Source organism: Macrobrachium nipponense, chromosome 26 (genome assembly GCF_015104395.2).
Source record: "Macrobrachium nipponense isolate FS-2020 chromosome 26, ASM1510439v2, whole genome shotgun sequence".
Taxonomy (NCBI): Eukaryota; Metazoa; Arthropoda; class Malacostraca; order Decapoda; family Palaemonidae; genus Macrobrachium; species Macrobrachium nipponense.
Genome location: NC_087215.1, coordinates 76595318 through 76615870, shown reverse-complemented (window position 1 = coordinate 76615870; position 20553 = coordinate 76595318). Strand labels below are relative to the sequence as shown.

Genomic DNA, 20553 nt, shown 5'->3' with positions numbered 1-20553 from the left:
ATTCATTTTAAATTTAAACCTTCAATCTTTTTTATGGAAACTCTGTCAAGAGTAGTTAAAAACTATGTATAATTGAATTTAATTTTAGGAAGTTATTTGGAAATACTTCCAAAATTTTCTTTTGTAAGCAATTGAGCTACAATTTGTGAGAGGGATTTGAACTTTAGAATCACTGACTCACGTGTCGGAGCTACGTGAATGATGAATCCTTATACCCAGATGCAGACTTATTCAACTCTCCTCTAACACGGCCATGTTGACCAGTTCCATTTTGGCGTCCCTCAGTCCCATTCGGTATGGAATACTTCCGTCGTTTCATTCAGACACCCTGTGTCCATGTGGTCCTTCTTATCATTTATTCAGTTCATTTCAATGAACAAATCTATCGAATGAAAAGCCATGAAAAGGGGGAGTCCATACTGGGTCTTCCTTCTAACACTTGTTGTTACCCCCGTTGGATGTTAAACTACCCCGGAGGGGGGGGGGGGCGGTGAGGGGCTCATTTACCCCTAATCTGCGACACCTGTTGCTCCAATCCGAACACAAAACCTTGATACGAGGGTATTGGGGACAACTAACTTTGTGACGCCACTGGCTGAGATCAGGAGGCTGGAATGTAAAATGGGTTCACTGCTGAAAATGGTGACCAACAATCTCTTTGCTTCGAAACCTATTTGTATTTCACACAGTTTTGAAATGAAATAATGCCTTCCCTCCCTCACACCTTCTCGGCAGTATTAGTAATTAGCCTTTCAATTTGTTATTGCTGTCTCAAATGTTCTTCTTCCCTTAAACGCAGTTTCCAGACGTGGACTTAACTCGTATCATTTTGACTTTCGAAGACCTACAACTGCTAGCAGCCTGTGGTGGTTCACAATTGCTCTTTAAGAAATATGATTTAATATGCTTGTTCAACAGAAAAAAATAAAGACCATGAAAATGACGAAAGTCCTTATCCATGTCCAGATTTTCCACTGCATTCCAAAATCAAAAGACTTTTTAGATGTAAAAAAAAAAGATCCTTTGTGTTTCCTTAGTTATGATCAATGTGTATGAAAGAGCCGTCACTCTGGTGAATATCAGATGGCTCCTTTGCATGATATCATAGCCTCACAGCTACATGTCTGCCGCATTTTTGTTTATTCTTTATTGATTTGTCATTGGTATCAACAGCTCTTTTTGAACCTTTAAAGAAGAAGAAGAAGAAGAAGAAAAAGAAGAAGAAGAAGAACCAGGATGGATATGCAGTGCTACAGAACAAGGGAAAGAATCATGTCCTTGGGAGCCAGGTCATTCACTTTAGCTTGTTTTATTAATATAATTAATTTTTTCCTGTAGAAACTGTAGCAGATCATCAATGGGCACTTTCGTAAACAATGAATTGACATCAAAACTAATTAACCTGCAATTTGTATCTTTGACTTTCAACTTTGTTATAAGGTCTTCCGCATTTTTAATCTGTGCCTTTGATATATTTCCTATAAGAGGATTTAACAGAGATCCGAACTATTTTGACAAATGATAAGAAGCTGAGCCTCTCGAACTGATAATGGGTCGGATTGGTTTGCCTTCTTCATGAATCTTTACTGCGCCATACATATAAGGAAGAGTGGCATCAACTGCAGAGAATTTCTTGGTTAGTTCATGGTGGGCCTCTAAATATTCCTATTTCCCATCATGTTTTGATTAAGTTGATAAAGTTGTGCATAGTTGATAAAACATTTACGTTTAATGGATGTTTTTATAGACAGATTTTTTGGTTTGACAATGGGAAACTGTTTATTTGCAACTCTCTCAAATATCTATATGGAATTTTACGAAATCAGATACCTACCAGATATCATTACGTTCACTTTGACATGGTACAGATACGTCGACGACATAATACTATGCCTGTGTCCACGGGAATGAGACCTCTTGGGGTTTCTAGAACTTTTGAATGGTCTGGTTCCATCCATAAGGTTCAAATTGAAATAGAACAGAACAAAACCCTACCATTTCTTAACACTGTCGTTATGGGAACCGACAACGGATTTAAATTCAAAGTATACCGGAAACCAACAGCAGTGAATGCTTTCATTCATAGTTTTCCAGCCATCACCCCAAAATAAAACTATCAGTCTTCTCAGGGATGTTTTGACGAGCATATAGAATTTGTGAGCCTGAATTCTTACAATAGGAAATTCAGAACATCTATGAAACTGCAAGAGAATTGTGTTACCCAGGGTATTTTATCGACAGTTGTCTCCAGAGTGCCAAAAAAATCATTTTATTGTCAAGAATGATCAAGTAATCGTTTATGAAAAGATAAATGAAAGATAAATGGAGGAGTAAGCGAAGAAGAATCTATCGATACAGCGACAACATTCTCTTCTGGTCTTCGATTAATTCAGTCTAACTTTTCCAATGCAGTATTTGAATTCTAATCATGAACAGGATTGCAAATTACAATATGTCTATCACAATCATTGCAAATTATTCCATAAACTAAAGAAGTTGGAATTTTTAAATTTGCTGTTCTCTGATCTCTCTCTTATTGGTTATTCATCTCTGCGTTTCTTCTCTCAAAGTGGGATGCTTCCCTGCTGGATCCCTTGACTTGCATCATTCATTCTCCCCCCCTCCCCACCCCAGCACCCTACCTAACTCAACATCCCGAGGGGCTTAGGACTCTTTCTCTTTTCACTATTTATTAATGAATGAATTCTGAATAGAATGATTCACTAATTAATGAATGATCGACTCTTGTCTTTGCGTTTTCATCAAAAGAGAAAGATGACGACGGCGATTTCAGGCTTCAGCACTAACCATAGCTACAGGAGGAAGTCCAGGAAGAACTCCGGGTTCTCCAAGTTTCTGCTGGGATCCACTTAACTTCTTCAGTGCCTCAGCAACTTCCCTGAATGCCCTGTAGTTTGACACAGGGCTGGAAAGTAAACTCACAGTCTCTCTCGAGAGTTCACATAGGCAGGATGTAGGTATGTATGTTCCACCTCTTCTCTTTCAAAAGTTATAACTTTCATTACACCTCAGTTTTACCCCAGAAAAGAAGTGCTTCCAGATTGCATCACTAAACACCGACAAGCCGATGATTTAAGAATTATGATAACATAAGAATTATAAAGAAAATCGTAATTAGGAATAATTAGAGGGATATATTATTATTATTATTATTATTATTATTATTATTATTATTATTATTGTTTTATTGTATTATTATTATTATTATTGTTATTATTGTTGTTATTATTTATTAATTATTATTCTTATTATTATTATTATTATTGTTATTATTATTATTATTATTATTATTATTGTTATTATTATTATTATTATTATTATTTATTATTATTATTATTATTATTATTATTATTGTTTAAAACATATCCACAATTATATATAAAAATATATTTCTATGTAAAAATATAAAACAAAGACTTTCGAACACCTGAACGGTGTTCCTCATCAGTGTGACGTTAAAACTGATGAGGAACACCGTTCAGGTGTTCGAAAGTCTTTGTTTTATATATTTACATAGAAATATATTTTTATATATAATTGTGGATATTTTTTAAATAATTTGTTTTCACGGAATTGTGAATTTCTTGACATTATTATTATTATTAATATTTGAAAACGCTCACATATTCTAGGAAGTCAAGAACCGTCCATTCCGGGTTGAGGGAGATTCTCTTTTATGATGTGGTTTCTGTCTCTTATTGATTTCTGTTTCTGTCTGAATTTTCTATACAGCGGCCATTGAACCCCAGGTGGTTTGTAAAAAATAGTGATAGTAAAAAAAAAATAGGAACTGTTTTCAAGGTATCATAAACCAAAAAAAAATAATGTTTTTCAAGAGGTCCTAAACCTCGGTCTTGGATAGGACTTGCCAGGCGCTGTGAGGATGGGGTGCCGGATAGATCCTGCATCCTCATCAGAAAGCAGAGTTTGTGGGGAATATAAACTGGCATTTGTCATCATGACCTGTTTGAGTGTTTAGCTGCATTGTGTTTATCGTTAGCGAATATGTTTGTTTTCTCTCTCTGTTGTTTGTGTTGCATTTCTGTACTTTTGAAGTTCCCAGTTTATGTATCCTCCTCCTCTGTTGACTGCTGTAACTCTCTGTGGGGGGATGTTGGCTGAATAAAGAAAGCCTTCAAGATGCATTGAGGTGTTTAAACCAGTTTGTGTGATAAATGTTTTTATTTTTGCATTTTTCTATTTCTTCATATTTCCCTTGAAAAAGGGAAAAAGCTAAGTAGGGCACAAGTCACAATGAAAACAATCGATATGTAAATGTAAATGACCCCTTCTGTCTCTGTCTGAGCTTCCCCATGAGCGATAAAAGCATCAACCGATCTCTCTCTCTCTCTCTCTCTCTCTCTCTCTCTCTCTCTCTCTCTCTCTCTCATTTTTCTCGGAAATTGCAATAATTTCCAGTGATATGATTGTAGACCTAGATGTAAATAGATTAGTTAGAATCCCAAGAATTGCAATAAAGATGATGATCATCCAGAAATACTCATATACACAACATTGATACATATTCACACAAAGGTAACACCACATTGCAGGCGAAGGTGGGGGGTCTCACAGACCCAAACACCCTTCTACTGACGAAATGGAGAGACACCTTGAAATAACTCTTCCCCCCCCCCCCCCCCCCCCCCCCCCCCCCCCCCCACCCCCACATGGACACAAAGTTAGGAAGGTACTGGGAAGATTGACCAGGTCTCCCAGGCATTTATTAGTTACTGAACTAGAAGTTTTACTATGTAGGTTGGGGGGCGGGCGTCTACATCCTCTGTATTCACTGCTATTTGTTGCAAATAAGCATCTTATAATGATGGTAGCCTCTTTGTTTTCATTACAGACATAATACTACATCACAGGCATTGCAGATGTTTGAATTATTTCTAGGAGATGACCAGGGCCATCAGTAAATACTGTCATAAGTTTCATGTGTCATTATTAGTTAAAAGTAAAATTGGGGACTTATCCATTTTCACCGAGTTTCTCTGCTCCATTCGTTTTGTCATAATGTTCACTCCATACAGTGAGAACATTCTATGTCCATTTCTACTTCACATAAATTTCCAGTATAATTAGCTACCCACCACAGAAAAATCAGAATTTATGCCATGAATAATACATAATTTAGAAGAGTAGTTCCAGTGCACCAAGTTGGAAAATTAGATATTGAAATTTTGTTTGAATTATTATATTTTGAAAAATATATATGCGTTCCATATTTGTTTAATGTTTTATGACCTTGTGACCTTCTGCCATCGTGAATTACCTGGGTGCTGTAATGTGGCCATGGGAGCATCAGCATTCAGTACACCGAAATCTGTAAGGCGGTTTCTTTTCCTTAAGGTACCATGACTGTGGAGGGCAAGCCTTCTCCCGCTATGAAGTCTTGAAGTCTTCGTGAATTTCAGTGAATTAAAATTCAGATGGTTTGGTCACAGTTGCAAGGCGTAGTTGGTCATTTAACAGTGCCAGTGGTGTGCCTTCTCTCCTGTTGTTCAGTACTCATACTGTATAAGCTCGATAGGGGAAAATGATTAGGGAGTTGTTTCTTTGTTTGCGGGATTGATGGGGCTATTTCTTCACCGATAGTTCAACCAGATGGTTCATAGAGGAAAGCTTTCAGCCAATCACCATCACGCAGATGAAGACCAATCGATGACAAGCTGATATCAGACCACCACCACCTTACATGTAGTTCATCACTGGTGCGTCAATATAACCCACAAACCCTTATTTGCGTACTGCTACCTTGCATTATGTTCTGAGTGATGGAGTGCTGCTATAAAGGAAGGAAACGTGAATGTCCAATAATGGTTCTATTTATTCTGCCAATTGAATGAAGAACTCTTCCATAGGTGTCGGAATTTCATATTAAAGAAAAATTACAATAGCTCATTGGAATGGACAACTCACAATGAATCTTTGTTTGACAGAAAAGGAAATGATCAGAAAAATAGAAAAACATTCACTGCTAACTCAACGCCGCTGTAGCAGCCATGACTTTCGAATACAATTATAACTTGGGTATAGATTATACAGTAACAATACTGGCAAATATCGAAACCAAGCAACAAAATGATTCTTATTTTGCATTTATTAAGGTAACAAATTGCTAAACAAAAACAAAAAAATTCAGTTACTTTCAAAGAAGTCGAGCAGCGTTGCCAACACTATACACAGCTGCAGTTTTCTTTTAATTTTTGGGGGGCATCGCTTTCCCAGCAGTATTCTGAGGGTTGGAAGTTTGTTTATCAGCCACAATTAAATAAGAAAATTTTGGATTTCCACCCAAAAAATTTCAAACCATATAGGACAAATCATAACAACACTTTTAGATTACTAAAAGCTTAGAAAACAAAAAAGAAAACTGATTAATGAAAATATATGCTTAAACTTTAATCTTCAGTGATGTCAATAAACTATGTTATATTATCTATGAAAGCCATGATATATAGGAACCGTAACTGGCAAATAATAGCTTGATTTTGTTTGTTTTTTTAATCTGGAGATGTTGCCTTTGAAAGCAGGTGATGAATGCCAGACCAGAAGTACTATTCAGTCGCTAATTTAAATGACGAGACTCAATCCAAAAGTAAACTAACAAAGTGTCATCCTTGGGTGTTGGATAATGCTTTAAGTACAGACATGTCTCTTGCCCATTTGGATAAGATGCTTATAAAAAATGCTTGCAACATATAGAGAGAGAAACATGTTTTATTTCCAATAAAGTCTACAGATGTTATGATCCCATTACAAACACGATATCCATAATCATTGCAGGTTAAGCTTCAACTGTCGGGAAAATTAAGATAAGTCTTGTGTTGCTAAAAAGAAAAAAAAAATGTAAGACGTTCGCCTCAACCTCTACTACACGCCCACATCAGGATTCAGTAAAGGTAAAAACAAGATCGAGAAGACAAGTACAAGCGTTTACCAAGAATAAAACGTTTAAATAGAAATGAACGGGACAAGAAGAGGAATGAAAACGACTGGAGGAAAGGAAGAAACGGTAAAGAAGAGGATCTATTCCTGAGGATTTCTGTCCAATGAGGAGAAACCGGGCGCCATCGAGAAAGCCATTAGGTAAGAAACTAGCAGATTACAGAAAGCAACTTCATGAAACTGCCAGTTGTGTTAACATTTTCAAGGCATCTTTTCAGATGCTTTGAAAAAGTTCAAATGAGGTATATGGACTCTCGAAACCATCCTATAAGAAGCGCTTATAACTGTCACACGTGGGAATCAAAACTCGCTAGGCGAGGAGTTTTTTTAAAAATACGGCTTGATCAATTAGAGTAAACCAACCAGCAGATCTCAAAACAAATTAAATTAATATCGTCTGTAACAACCTCAGAGAAGACAGGAGAGACGCAAACACCAGAGACTCCAATTCATGGTAAGGATGAAGACAGAATAAATAGATGAGAGATGGAATATGACTGATTCATCAGTCAGTATACCACCGTGCACCAATTTTCATGTGGTGCGTTTATGTAAGGTAGAGTGTTCGAGTTCTATGATCGCTCACCTGCTTCTTCCTCTTGATAATGCGTTCTGCAGTCTGGGTATTAACTTTATGCTTCTTCTTAATGTTAGTTCTGGATTAGTACTCTTACTAGGTTAAGGTGTAGTCTCTCAGGAGAAGTTTGAATGAGACGAACGGTAGAGTTTCTTTCTTTACTATGCAAAGAATTAGAGTTACACATACAACTACAAAACTTATAAATCTATGGTTGGACTCTGGCAATATTTCTTCTCGCTTAATTAGGAAACCCGTTGGGTTAGTCCTATAATGAGCTTAAGATGTGATGTATTGGTCCTAGATCGAGTGGTAATTACCATACTAATATTAATTCGAAAGATGTAGTATCATTTTTTAAAAGAAACGAAGTACAGTAGTAATTCACAAAAAAAAATATGGCCCGTTAAACTATTTGGCAATAACTCAGGCTCTGCTTCTTGTAAATCGAACCACTTGAGCCCAAACCACCGAGTTCAAAATCTTAGCTGTTATTAGAGGTCTGACATTTATGAATTCCGTACGCATTGTTACCCATATGTAAATAGTAAATTATAACTGAAGGATATTTCTGATAATGATAAATGCCTTAACGAGACGAAACAGACGAAAATCAAACCACATACAATACCTTAACTTTGCCAGTCAGGGCAACATAGCATCTCTGAGAGCCCTGCTTTCTGGTTCGCTAAAGGGTGACGCTCCCTTGTAAATATCGGAGCAAGGGTCACTACTTGTCCCGAGTCCTTGAAAAGGAAGAGAAATTAGTTGCATTAAACCTTTCTTTTTATAACCAGCATTTCTTTCTCACGAAGGGCTTTGCAGCGAATGTAACTGATGTATTAAGAGATAAGCATGGTCACCAAATATACATAAAGTTAGGAATTACTGAAGGGAAAATTAAATGAAGAAGGTTCCACTCAATATGACTCAAGTATGGCTACAAATGCGCGATAACACACACACAGACATACACACATGTACACACACACACACACACACACACACACACACACACACACCACACACATATATATATATATATATATATATATATATATATATATATAATAATATATATATATATATAAATATATATATATATGTGTGTGTGTGTGTGTGTGTGTGTGTGTGTGTGTGTGTGTGTGTGGTCATCTTTTATCAGGTGCGTGAAATTCAATGGATTCGTTTTAATGATCAATCATGCTTTATTGTGGAGTTCATGTGAAAAAAGAGTTGAGTCTTGTAGTTATTATAACCTTTGGATAAAAGTCTGGTTCCAGGTTGTGTCATGAAAGAGACACTTAGGCCCAAAATTTAGTCTCTGAGGACTTGATCGGCTGAACTCCATGATAACACTGACCTGGATGAGTGGCCCCCCGGAAGGTGGATGACTAGCGAGTGGATAGTTGACTTTCTCTGAAAGTCTTCACTCTTTACACTCGCCTGCATCAGAGCTTTGGCCTGCATATATATATATATATATATATATATATAGATATATATATATATATATATATATATATATATATATATAATATGTATATATACATATATATATATATATATATTATATATATATATATGTATATATACATATATATATATATATATATATATATATATATATATATATATATATATATATAGTATATATTATATATATATATATATGTATATATATATATATATATATATATATATATATATATATATATATATATATGTATATATATATATTATATATGTGTGTATATATATATATGTGTGTGTGTGTGTGTGTGTGAATGTAGACACACTTAAGTCATATTAAGTGGTATACCTTCTTCATGCAATCTTCCCTCCATGTATACTAAAAAACTAACTTCCATCAAAGTCCTAAAATTTAGATATATAACGAGCTCAGTAAACTGCACTATTACAGACATGAGCACTGAGCTTAACTTGATTCTAAACAAACTCCATAAAAGGAAAGAAAACGCTGATTGTAATAACTGTGTAACAATATCAGTGAAAACTAGAATCGACTCAGTTATGTAACATTAATCCTAAAATTCCTGTTCATTTAATGCTCCTTTCTTTTGGTGCTCTTTACCTAGTCAAACACATGATGATACAATTAGATGCACCGTGGCCTTACATAATGAATATATTCTCTCTGATTTAGAAATATAATATAACAATAGCAAACTTACTGCTATTAAACTTTGTTAAAACATTGAAATTTTTTGTTGCTATTCCTATCTCAAATTTGATAAAAACTGGTAGACAAAAAATGGGAGTCCCTGTGGGTGCCAGTTTTGTATATTCTAAAAAAAACTTAGCTTTATCTTGAATTTTTCTAATCCCTTCAGCAAAGTCCATGAGTTCCCTGTCATTCTAAACTTCACATAAAACTGTTTCTTGCAATCTTTATGATAAACCTTCTACCTTGTTTAATCAATTCAAAACCTGTCAGACACATTCCGGCATCATTTCCGGTCCCTAGAATTCCTAATCATCTCGATCCTATTTGCCCTTAAATAAGGAACAAATTATAAATACATCCATTTTCCCTTAAGTTGGATCCTTTCCATCTGGATGTTTCTTACCCTAGTAAGCCATATACAACTACTCTGGAATCACCACAATGCAGCATCCTAATTGCAATCCCATGACTCTGGGTGCCTGTAGGTACATTCTCTCCTTTCCACTGCCTTGCCTGCATCACCAACTGTCACAGTTATAAGAATCTTCAAATTCATATCAACTCTTCCACGACTACTCAGCATTTAGGTCTGCCTCTTTTCTATCTGCAAAAGATTGCACTAGTTTCTTTAAACGACTCACTCTAGTGATACAAACTGTTTCTCGTGGTAAATTCCGTTAACTCATCAACAACCTTTCTCTCAGCAAGATTTCTTAGTAAAGTAAATGCTCGAGGAAGTCGTCCCTAGAATTTCATCACCTTTCGTCTTTCTCCTTTGACTCGAGTTATTCCCTTCTTGTATACACTGGCACCCTTCATGTTTGTCGTGCAACATGATTCCGCTATTCTCTTTCACTAACCTCAGTTTTATTATTTCAACAAGCACATCTCTTTAATTTTGTTGTGCTTTCACAAGCAACTCAAATCAAAATATATATCAAACACTACAAGTAGCACTGATGATGACTGAGACTTTTACCTCCCCACTGATATCCAAACTTTCTGTTGAGGTCAAAGCCGATGCAAATGAGGAGGTAGAATGAGCCCTGTTCTTGCGCCACAAACGATTCTGTAAAAGATGAGGAGTATCAAAACTACAGAGTATTCACAAGCCCCTGTAACAATAACATCAAAAGGTTGGATATTTTTTACCAGGTGATGTTGGCTATCAGATACGAAAAATGGCAACAGAATTGGTATAGGTAAGATATCCGATCAACTGACCTGGGTCCAAGTGTAGACATACCCATTGGGATTGAGCATGGGCATGATCTGCCGTTCAGTAGTCTCCGTAAGCCTGCTATTGGCGAGAAGTGCGTCTATAACATACAGAGCAGCAGATGGGCTAACCCATTCACGAGCGTGCATACCTGCAAACAGAACCACAACCAGATGAAAAGAACAATTGTTACTACATATGAAATGTGTACTTTTTTCTGATTTATTCATTTCGATATTGAATGTAAGAGTGGATACGGAACTGAGGCTAAACCCTTGATTAAGCCTCAAGTGCAATGCATCTTTCATAGTCAAAATACAATACTATCTTCAGCAGTCAAAGAAATTCCGATCTCTACTTCATAATTTCTGGAGCAGAAAAAAGACCAGGACAACAACAACAACAACAACAACAACAACAATAATAATAATAATAATAATAATAATAATAATAATAATAATAATAATAATAATAATAACTGAATGTATCACTATAACAAAATGTCCCAGACCTACCCTTAACCAACTCCTCCCTAAGTTGCTGGGATATTAAGACCTCATTGCAGTTCTTGCAATAGCAATTAGCTCCTGTGAGTTCCTCCTAACAAGATGTATTAGTGCATCTCAAATGGATGTACCCAAATGGCTCCTATTTTAGGGTGAAAGTCGAGGTAAAGAAAGTTGTAGTAACATACAAATTCTACAGAATCTAGAGCCTTAATTTCACTTTTTAACAAATTCCTAATAAACACGGTAACTAGGGCAGTGTATGAAACGAGAGGCAAACTCTCTCCTAACATATTAATGCTTAATTAATGATCTACCTTTATTACCAGGTTTGATTGGATCATGACAGCCATGTCAAAGGCGTTGCGATGACAAGCTCACTTTAACATAACGATGAGAAGTGAAAATAAGAGATAGTAGAAAAATGCTCTCCTTTCATGCAATTCTGTGGTTGATGGTCCACCGTTTGTACCAGACTCCACAGAAATTCTCTTGAAAGTCTGTGTGGTGTAGCACTGACGATCCAAGTGTAGAAGACACAACAACATACAGACAAGAGGAGGAGAACCAGCCTAATGATCTGTATGGTGATTTACTTTTGCCAAAAGCTTGACTAAACTCCCCGTTAACGTATTGAAGGAACAACTGCACCAACACGATAACAGTCACATTTCGGGGCACCGACGGACAGCCTTTCATGCAAATTTGTGTAGTTTTTGCATCTACCTTTGCATCTAGTTTGAGAGATACCACTTGACACGCAGGAAATTTTATGATGATAAGTAAGTGTGACAAAATCTCTGGTGGACATCGAGGAATGATCTCCTTTCATTTCACATACATGCAACATCATGGTCTGCCTTTGTATCAAGATTTTCTGTAATAACCAACATGTAGAAAGATAATTTTGGCAAACATGCTGGTGGACATACCTACAGATGGAGAGTCCGCTTTCATGTGCATCTTTGCATAGTGGTCTATCGTCGTACCACATGACACTGAAACCCCCCAACAAAATGAAAAGTATTATGATGACAAGTCAGCACAACAGACAGACGTGGTGATGGACATCCATCCAAACACTCTGCATTATGATCTATATATGTCCCAGGACATGTAGAAAGAATTAGGAAAACAAGTAAGAGAAACAAGCACGCTAGTGGCCATAGAGGCTGGCGATTTTCCTTCTGAGATCCCTTCAGCTGTGTGTGAAGAGTTGCGATGACAAGTGAGTGTGACAAAGACGCTGCCTGGTGTGCATGTTGTACTGGACGTAGAATAGCAAGGATTCTCCAGTCATGTATTTGCAGCTACCTTTGTACTGACTGCCACAGGAAACCTTTCAACCGTGTAAGAATATTCGTGATCTATATTTTCAGTATGTGACCTAAGGAATCTTAACATTTACTAATCTACTGTGCTTTTCATAATACTGTACTGAAGGATAACTGAAAATAAACTAATACTACAGTAGTGTGTAAAATAAACACTAGGATTCTCTCTCTCTCTCTCTCTCTCTCTCTCTCTCTCTCTCTCTCTCTCTCTCTCTCTCTCATGTCTGTAGAGTACTGTGCACATTTTTAGTAGATACCTTAGGTAAAGATTTCCAATGGCTAGAATATGGAAAAAAACTTAATTTTCGATGCACTTTTCTCGGTTCCTAAGTGTGCTAAAATTTTTATGATCTGGTCATGGTGTTCATATGATTGGTATTGAGTTTAATGCTGCTTTCGACCATGCTGTTCAAGAGACTGAAGCCTTCAAACTCAGACAGCGGGGAGTTGGGAATCCATTTCTTAGTTTCTTTGTGGAATTTTCTAGTAACAGACCGGAAGGACCTTGCTTTCATGGGCTCGGTAGTAAGCTCAGGAATATCAACTCGCTGGTGTTCCTCAGGTTAGTGTTTTAGCCTGCCGTCATTTATAGTGTGGTTTGGCGCCGAGACAATAAGCTGGTTGGTTATGCATTATACCAGTATTTATTTGGATGCAGTTTGAATATTTTGCCTCTTATGGTCTTCAGCGGCTGACTGATAAATCCTAAACTGTTGGATCAAATTAAGTTTTTATTCCACTTCTTAGTATTGGTATCTAGCAACATTTGATTGGTTTATTGTATATGGTACATTGAAAGTATTTCATCGTTCTAGTCATACTTTGGCTTTAGATCTTTCCAAACTGTTCCACAACCACATATTATTTGTTGTAGTATGCATCAATATTTTCATACAATTGTTATTTGTAATGGCACACTTTTTGTCAGTAAGTTATTCTATTGAGAAAAATATACAATTATTAGTAAAAATTTGTCCACAAAGAGACATAATACAAAATATACAAGTGGACAGTAATCTGTTCTGTTCTTGCAAGTACATGGCCTACAAAGAAAAATACACCATCAAGTGCAAATAACATAAGCCTATAAGACTATACAAAACGAAAAAAGGGACTTAATACAGAGAAAAATGTAGCCATATCACTATCCAGTATCAAGTCCTAACACACACAATGCTTGAAAAAAAAGGAAAAGATAATTGAAGAAAAACATAAAACAGAGGACAAAGCCGCAAATTACTTATAAATATGAAGAACTTCATAAATATATGTACCCAAATCAGCAATATCATCATTTTCATTTAATAAAGTACTCAGAGAACTTAAGTTTGTATATTTATGCCTACATGTTATTGACAGAGGACGAATGATCAGAACGTGTGACTCGTCCTGAATAGAGGTATTATCACACGTACGCACCCTTAACTGCATTAAGGAAAGATCTTAGCAGTCACTCAGTTGGACCATTGGTCAAGAAGCTCAAACTGATGCAACCTGTTTCCCTTTGAACAGGTTCCCATGAATGAGGCTTAAAGTTACTTAGGGTTTCGTTGTTTAACTTAATTGTCCAACTTCGCCATTTCTCTTACAGCTTTGATTCAGTGGCTGTTTCTTTCTTTTACTTTTCGGTTTGCTATACCTACTGGAGTCTCCTGAGCTTTGCATGATTCTGCTTTTCCTTATCTGTGTATAGTTTGGCTAACAATAATAATAATAATAATAATAATAATAATATTAATGATAATAATAATAATGATTCAGTGGCAAAAGCCCTCCACTGCAGCCTATGCAAGAAACATCATCTACCTTGCAGTAATAAGTGGTACGAGCACCAAGCTGAAGGAGTGATAGAAAACGATCAGGCAAAGATCCTCTGGGCATAATGGTTTCAGAACAGATAGGGTGATAGTGCAAATAGACCAGACGTGACGTTGATTGACAAAATCAAGAAGAAAGTATCATTGATGTCGTAATACCATGGGACACCAGAGTTGAAGAGAAAGAGAGGGAAAAAATGGATAAGTATCAAGATCTGAAAATAGAAATAAGAAGGATATGGGATATGCCAGTGGAAATTGTACCCATAATCATAGGAACACTAGGCACGATCCCAAGATCCCTGAAAAGGAATTTGGAAAAACTAGAGGCTGAAGTAGCTCCAGGACTCATGCAGAAGAGTGTGATCCTAGAAACGGCGCACATAGTAAGAAAAGTGTTGGACTCCTAAGGAGGCAGGATGCAACCCGGAACCCCACACTATAAATACCACCCAGTCAAATTGGAGGACTGTGATAGAGCAAAAAGAAAAAAAATAATAATAATGATAATAATAATAATAATTACAGCCTTTAACAAAGAAGCAGCTATTCCTTACAGCTCTCTTTTTATCTGAGCGGGGAACTTTCTCATTAACTCCTCTTACACAGAACTTATACCTCACTGGACCACTGACTATCTTGCACCGAGAGTGACCCAGAATATTATACTTGGTGCCTCCATAGACTGATATTCATTATCATAGTTTCTCAGATTTTCATTCGAAAAAGTTAAATGTGAAATGAGTCCTTCTCAGTCCTCTGTCCAGTAGTTTCTACCGAAGTTCCCATCAAGTCTAGGTCTTCAGATGGGTCTCTTTTTTTAAGACTTTCTGGGTTCCTTCTGGTTACTTTCCTGCTGATTTTGCAACGTCTGTATTTATAAACACGTGGACTCCCCTTTTTCACCTTCCCCCGTAAAAAAAAGGGGGGCTTAAAATATCCACCCGGATCTTACTGGTGAAGCTGAGGTATCTGGTAGATTCATGTTTGCCCAGATGCTGTTCACAATCTACTTTACCCAACCAGACCTAATTTCCTTATGAAGTGGCAACGTTGCACCCGACTCGAGCTACGTGTATTTTAGCCTTTCTTTCTTTCTTTCTTTCTTTTTTTCTTTCTTTCAGGAATTCAGGGGGTGCCAGAACTGACTGCTGACTAGAAAGGAGTTCTGCTTACACTGGAAAAGGTGAAGAACCACTGCACTGATACATCAGACAGCAGACACAAACACACCAAAACTACAATTGCCGATCAACTTATTACTCATTCTCTCTCTCTCTCTCTCTCTCTCTCTCTCTCTCTCTCTGAGAGTATACTTGTCAAAGACTTTTTCCCTAAAGAACTGTTTTTCATATAAAGAATAGCCTAAAGACAGACAGACGACAAGCAAACCCTAAGTGTCTATTTAACTTAACTTGATGCATAAATTTATGTGCCTACACAGTCTGAAAACTACATGCACCTGTGTAGCCCTGTATTACCGTATTCAGCACAGTGCTGTACTATATTAAAAAAAATTGTTCAAGGCATCAACTTCACATAATAAAATCACAGTCATATACTTGACTCCACTGAATCACTTGATATAAATCTTAGTCTAATGCAAAAACCTTTCAAATCCTTCTTATATTTAATCTAAAATTCTGTTTTCTATTTTCATTTTGCTTGCAAATTTAAGTGCTCATAAATTCATGATTTCTTCTGTTTCCTACTGCAAATCATAGTAGAATTATTACTAAAAGTATTTTTCTTCTTGTCCTAATGGCAGGTGTGTCCAAGTCTGCTTTCTATGCCGTATTGTATCTTTGCATTTGAAGAACATCAGGCGTAAATGCCAAAAAAGGGTGGATTTTTTGTTTCTCTTTATTGACTTCTATCTCTGCCTTTAGACCTTGTGGTATGCTACAGAAACATGACTGTAGTGGTTTTCAGCTCATTCGTCCACATGGTTAAGTGACTGCCTGACAATCAGTGTCTCAGGTCTCGTTGGTATGAGGCACCAATACTAAACTATCTAATAGTAAACTAATTATGTAAATTATAAGCATGACGATTTGTGTTCGATAATTAAACAAAACCAACACACGAAAGACGAGTTTGAATAAGGGCGTCTTCTCAGATCAAACACGAACGAACAACGAGCTTTCAGTATAATCCTGTTAGATCTCACTACTATGGGTTTCAGAGACAGTGCAAGCACGTTTTTTGGCAATAACTCTTTAACGAACATTCGTATCAGAACGAGAGGAGAAGAGGACAGGAAAACCGTTGATCTGGTTGTTCGACTAAATCTGTGAGGTCGACAATTATTATTGTTCAGACGACTTTCGACAAAGTGATAGGGCGTCTATGACTAGGCTCCCCCTCTCCCTCCCCACAAACCCCCTCCACCGGTTTTAGAGACTGGAAAAACCATCTTTTAGGGCGCGCACCAAGTGAATGAGAAACTTTGGCTAAAGTCTTAAAATGACTTATTCTTTTTTATCATTATATTTGATTATCTATCATTCTAATAACTCTAAATTTTTATTCTGATTTACGGTCTTGATTCATTTATCTCTGTGACCACATTACCAATGATGCTCAGTGCATATCTAGTTTGCATACGTTTCATATGTATTTTCTTATATAGGTACATATCTTTGTTTTTCCGGTTTCAGAGATACTGTATTGAAAAGTTAACTCCTTCTAAAGTATACAAGTACATTATGAACCTTCATATGGAGTAGGTAGTATCACTCATTTCATTGCATCCTTTACCAAACGAGTGGTCAAGCATTTTCCTAAAATAAACAGTTATGGTGCTATAGTTCAATGCAGAAGTTTTTCTATAACTAATGGGGTAAAGTGTATTGACTCTCTCTCTCTCTCTCTCTCTGATGCGACTGCTGTAATAATAATAATAATAATAATAATAATAATAATAATAATAATAATAATAATAATAATAATAATTACTACAAGTATGTAAAAGCATGGAGTCAAATATATGTAAAACATTAAAGAAGAATAATTAGGAATTGCGTGCATTCATAGGCCTATGTCATGCGCCAAAATAAACAGACCCCCACAAAAGCAAGTTTTTAAAAAAAATTTCTCGACCTACCAACTGAATAGAAGCAATGCCTTATTATTTATGTCAAACACACACACACACACACACACGCATATCTAATATATATGTATAACTGTAATCATGAAAGCTTGGAACGTGGTAAATACATAATAAAATAAAGGCATAAGCCATTTTTATTTACCCACACACATTGCTGCTTAAAAAATCACAGTAGATGCACGTGACATTATATATATATATATATATATATATATATATATATATATATATATAATGTGTGTGGGTAAATAAAGATGGCTTATACCTTTATTTATGTATTTACTACGTTCCAAGCTTTCATGATTCAGTTATACATATACGTATATTACATATGCGTGTATGTTTGTGTGTTTGACATAAATAATAAGGCATTGCTTTTGTGGGGTTCTGTTTATATATATATATATATATATATATATATATATATATATATATATATATATGTATATATTGATTAATAATTTTCATCACTTAATTGCTGAAGAATTACGTAATTAATCAACTGACTACATTTCCATAAAAGAACAATATTCTATAATTCTAATATATATGAGTCAGCAGCCGTCAAACATACAAAAGCCATTCTAGAGGACTTGCGAGAACCTCCCCGAGCTCTGAGCTCCCACAGGACGCCATGTTTAGGCCGACGGTCATTTCCTCTCAGCTTAAAAAGACTCTGGGCGAGACCTTCTCTGGCAACCAAAACATCAAGGAAGTCTTCCCCCGCTCTCTAGCTCTCTCTCTTTGCATTAAGAATGATAATGATGATGACGATAAAAATTCAATAAACATAATATTAACAATAACAATAAGCGGTTACAACCGACAGCATCCAAACACAGCTGTCAACTGCGTTCGATTCCTTGCAAAAGATTCAAATAGTTTTTGAAAACTCGTTGTAATTTCTTATAAGTCTTTTCTGGAATAAGAAATAAAACACTATTGTTCTCATTTACGATGAAAAATTCATAAATGAGACATTTATATAACATCGTGAAATATAATAGACAAAATAATTTATCTCGGTTTGTTAATGGTTCCGGAAGCGTTAAATTATTGTCTTTTTCACAGGGAAGGAAAGTGTCTATTTATGACGATGAAGAGAGAGTGAAGTTAGAGAGAGAGAGAAGAGAGATAGAGAGAGAGAGAGAGAGAGAGAGAGAGAGAGAGAAAGATGTTCTCCCGTTATGTTAGATTTCACAAAAATGATGCCTCTGAATGTATGAAAGTTCATGAAAGTATTTCGACCTTAACATGCTCTCTCTCTCTTTCTCTCTCGAAATCGTTGAAATCGTTGAATCCCGCTTAGCGTCAGTATCAGAGAATTGCCATCTTTATGTCCCCGGAACATAAGGTCGAGAATTACGGTGTCGCCTAGTACCACACAGCAATAGGAATCTCTCTCTCTCTCTCTGCTCAACAGTGACACCTGCTTCTAGAGACCTTCTCGGGAAGCTTATTATCATTTAAACCATAAGATATAGAGAGGACGCAGAGTCTTCAAACAGCTGTCCATTAAAAGCATAGGAGATCGAGTCCCTACAGTAGAAGAGGATTGCAAAGGAGGGAAAATCAACGGAAGGCGGATGGAATGAAGTAGACGAGGCATTAGAGGCACTAGGCGAGGCCATCCTTATACTATAAACAAAACGACATAGACGACGATGGAGATAGAAGGCCAAAACCCCACCACTACGATGTATGATCCTCGGCCCATGAGCTGAACGGCTGCTGAGGCCGTCGTATGCGTAGTACAAAGAAAACAGTTTATTCGAGAAGGAGCTTTATATATATATATATCATCATTAATATTATATATCTATTCTATATATATCATATCATATATATAATATTATTATATGGTATAGATATACATATATGCTCTTTGTGAGTGTAATGCACATACCACGTATAGCAATAGATGAAGGTGATATTAGATCTATATAGTTTGTAACTCTCCCTCGCCAGAGAAGCCTACTGGGAGAGGCCAAGAGATGAGCAGCAGGAGGGTGGAAAACAAGGGGCAGTTGTTCGCCCTCGCTCTCCACTCTGCGGGCGTGTATGCGTATGTGCGTGCGCTGTATGGGTGTAACATCACCCACATTGTAATTGCCACGCACTGCCAGTTAATCCAATACCTTTAAGAAATAGGTTGGAATCCCACGCACAATATTATATTGGAATTGATACTGATGACAACTTGATCATTATCGTAAACTCTGTAAATCGGATCTGCGTTCGTGGTACTCATTGTGTCAAAGTCGTCCGTCTCCTTTTCACCGAAGAATTTGAAACCCGAATGCAGGACAGCGTCTTGGTCTTCTTCTTCTTCTTCTGTACGAGTTGACTCGATCGTCTTCTTGGTTGTCGTGTGGTGACTGAGATAGAGGTGAATTACTACTACTGTTACTACTATTACTACTACATTCGCAGTTGTGAGTAGCATATCTTTATTCCTTTTGTTTTTATTTACTTTTTAATTCTTTTTTTTTTACCATTTTAAATGTCTTTAGCTCTACTTGACAGGATGCCTGTCGGTGCGGTAGTCTCTTTATTAATCTACTTGGTTATTTTAATGCACACGAGGAAGAGGGATTAAGAAGAGAAGGAAAGAGAGATGGTTAATAAGGTAAACATATGCACACGTTATACATGTGTATATATACATATATTATACATATTCATAATTGTGAGCAAACATATGAAATCTAATCAATAGGGGGTGACGCAGTTTCACAGTGCCTACTGACGAGCTGCCACTGCTTGTAATACTAAACACACCTTTTTAAATGGCTGTCGTCATCGCACTAGGAATCATTGTT

The 20553-nt window shown here is 36.4% G+C and overlaps 1 protein-coding gene and 1 long non-coding RNA gene across 2 annotated transcripts in view; both read right to left on the bottom strand.

Annotated features, from left to right (window-relative positions):
* Positions 1–8200: 8200 nt before the first annotated feature.
* On the bottom strand, positions 8201–11106 carry LOC135199889 (uncharacterized). The gene is made up of 3 exons (XR_010311148.1): positions 10965–11106; positions 10720–10809; positions 8201–8282 (listed from the first exon to the last, which is right to left on the bottom strand). It is a non-coding gene; the product is annotated as an uncharacterized LOC135199889 (long non-coding RNA).
* An 8765-nt stretch (positions 11107–19871) lies between these two features.
* LOC135199740 (putative carboxypeptidase suro-1) overlaps positions 19872–20553 on the bottom strand; it is a 22293-nt gene continuing 21611 nt past the window's right edge. Inside the window, exon 4 of the mRNA XM_064227897.1 lies at positions 19872–20109. Coding sequence (XP_064083967.1) covers positions 19872–20109 — 238 coding nt within the window. The remainder of the gene's footprint in view (positions 20110–20553) is intronic.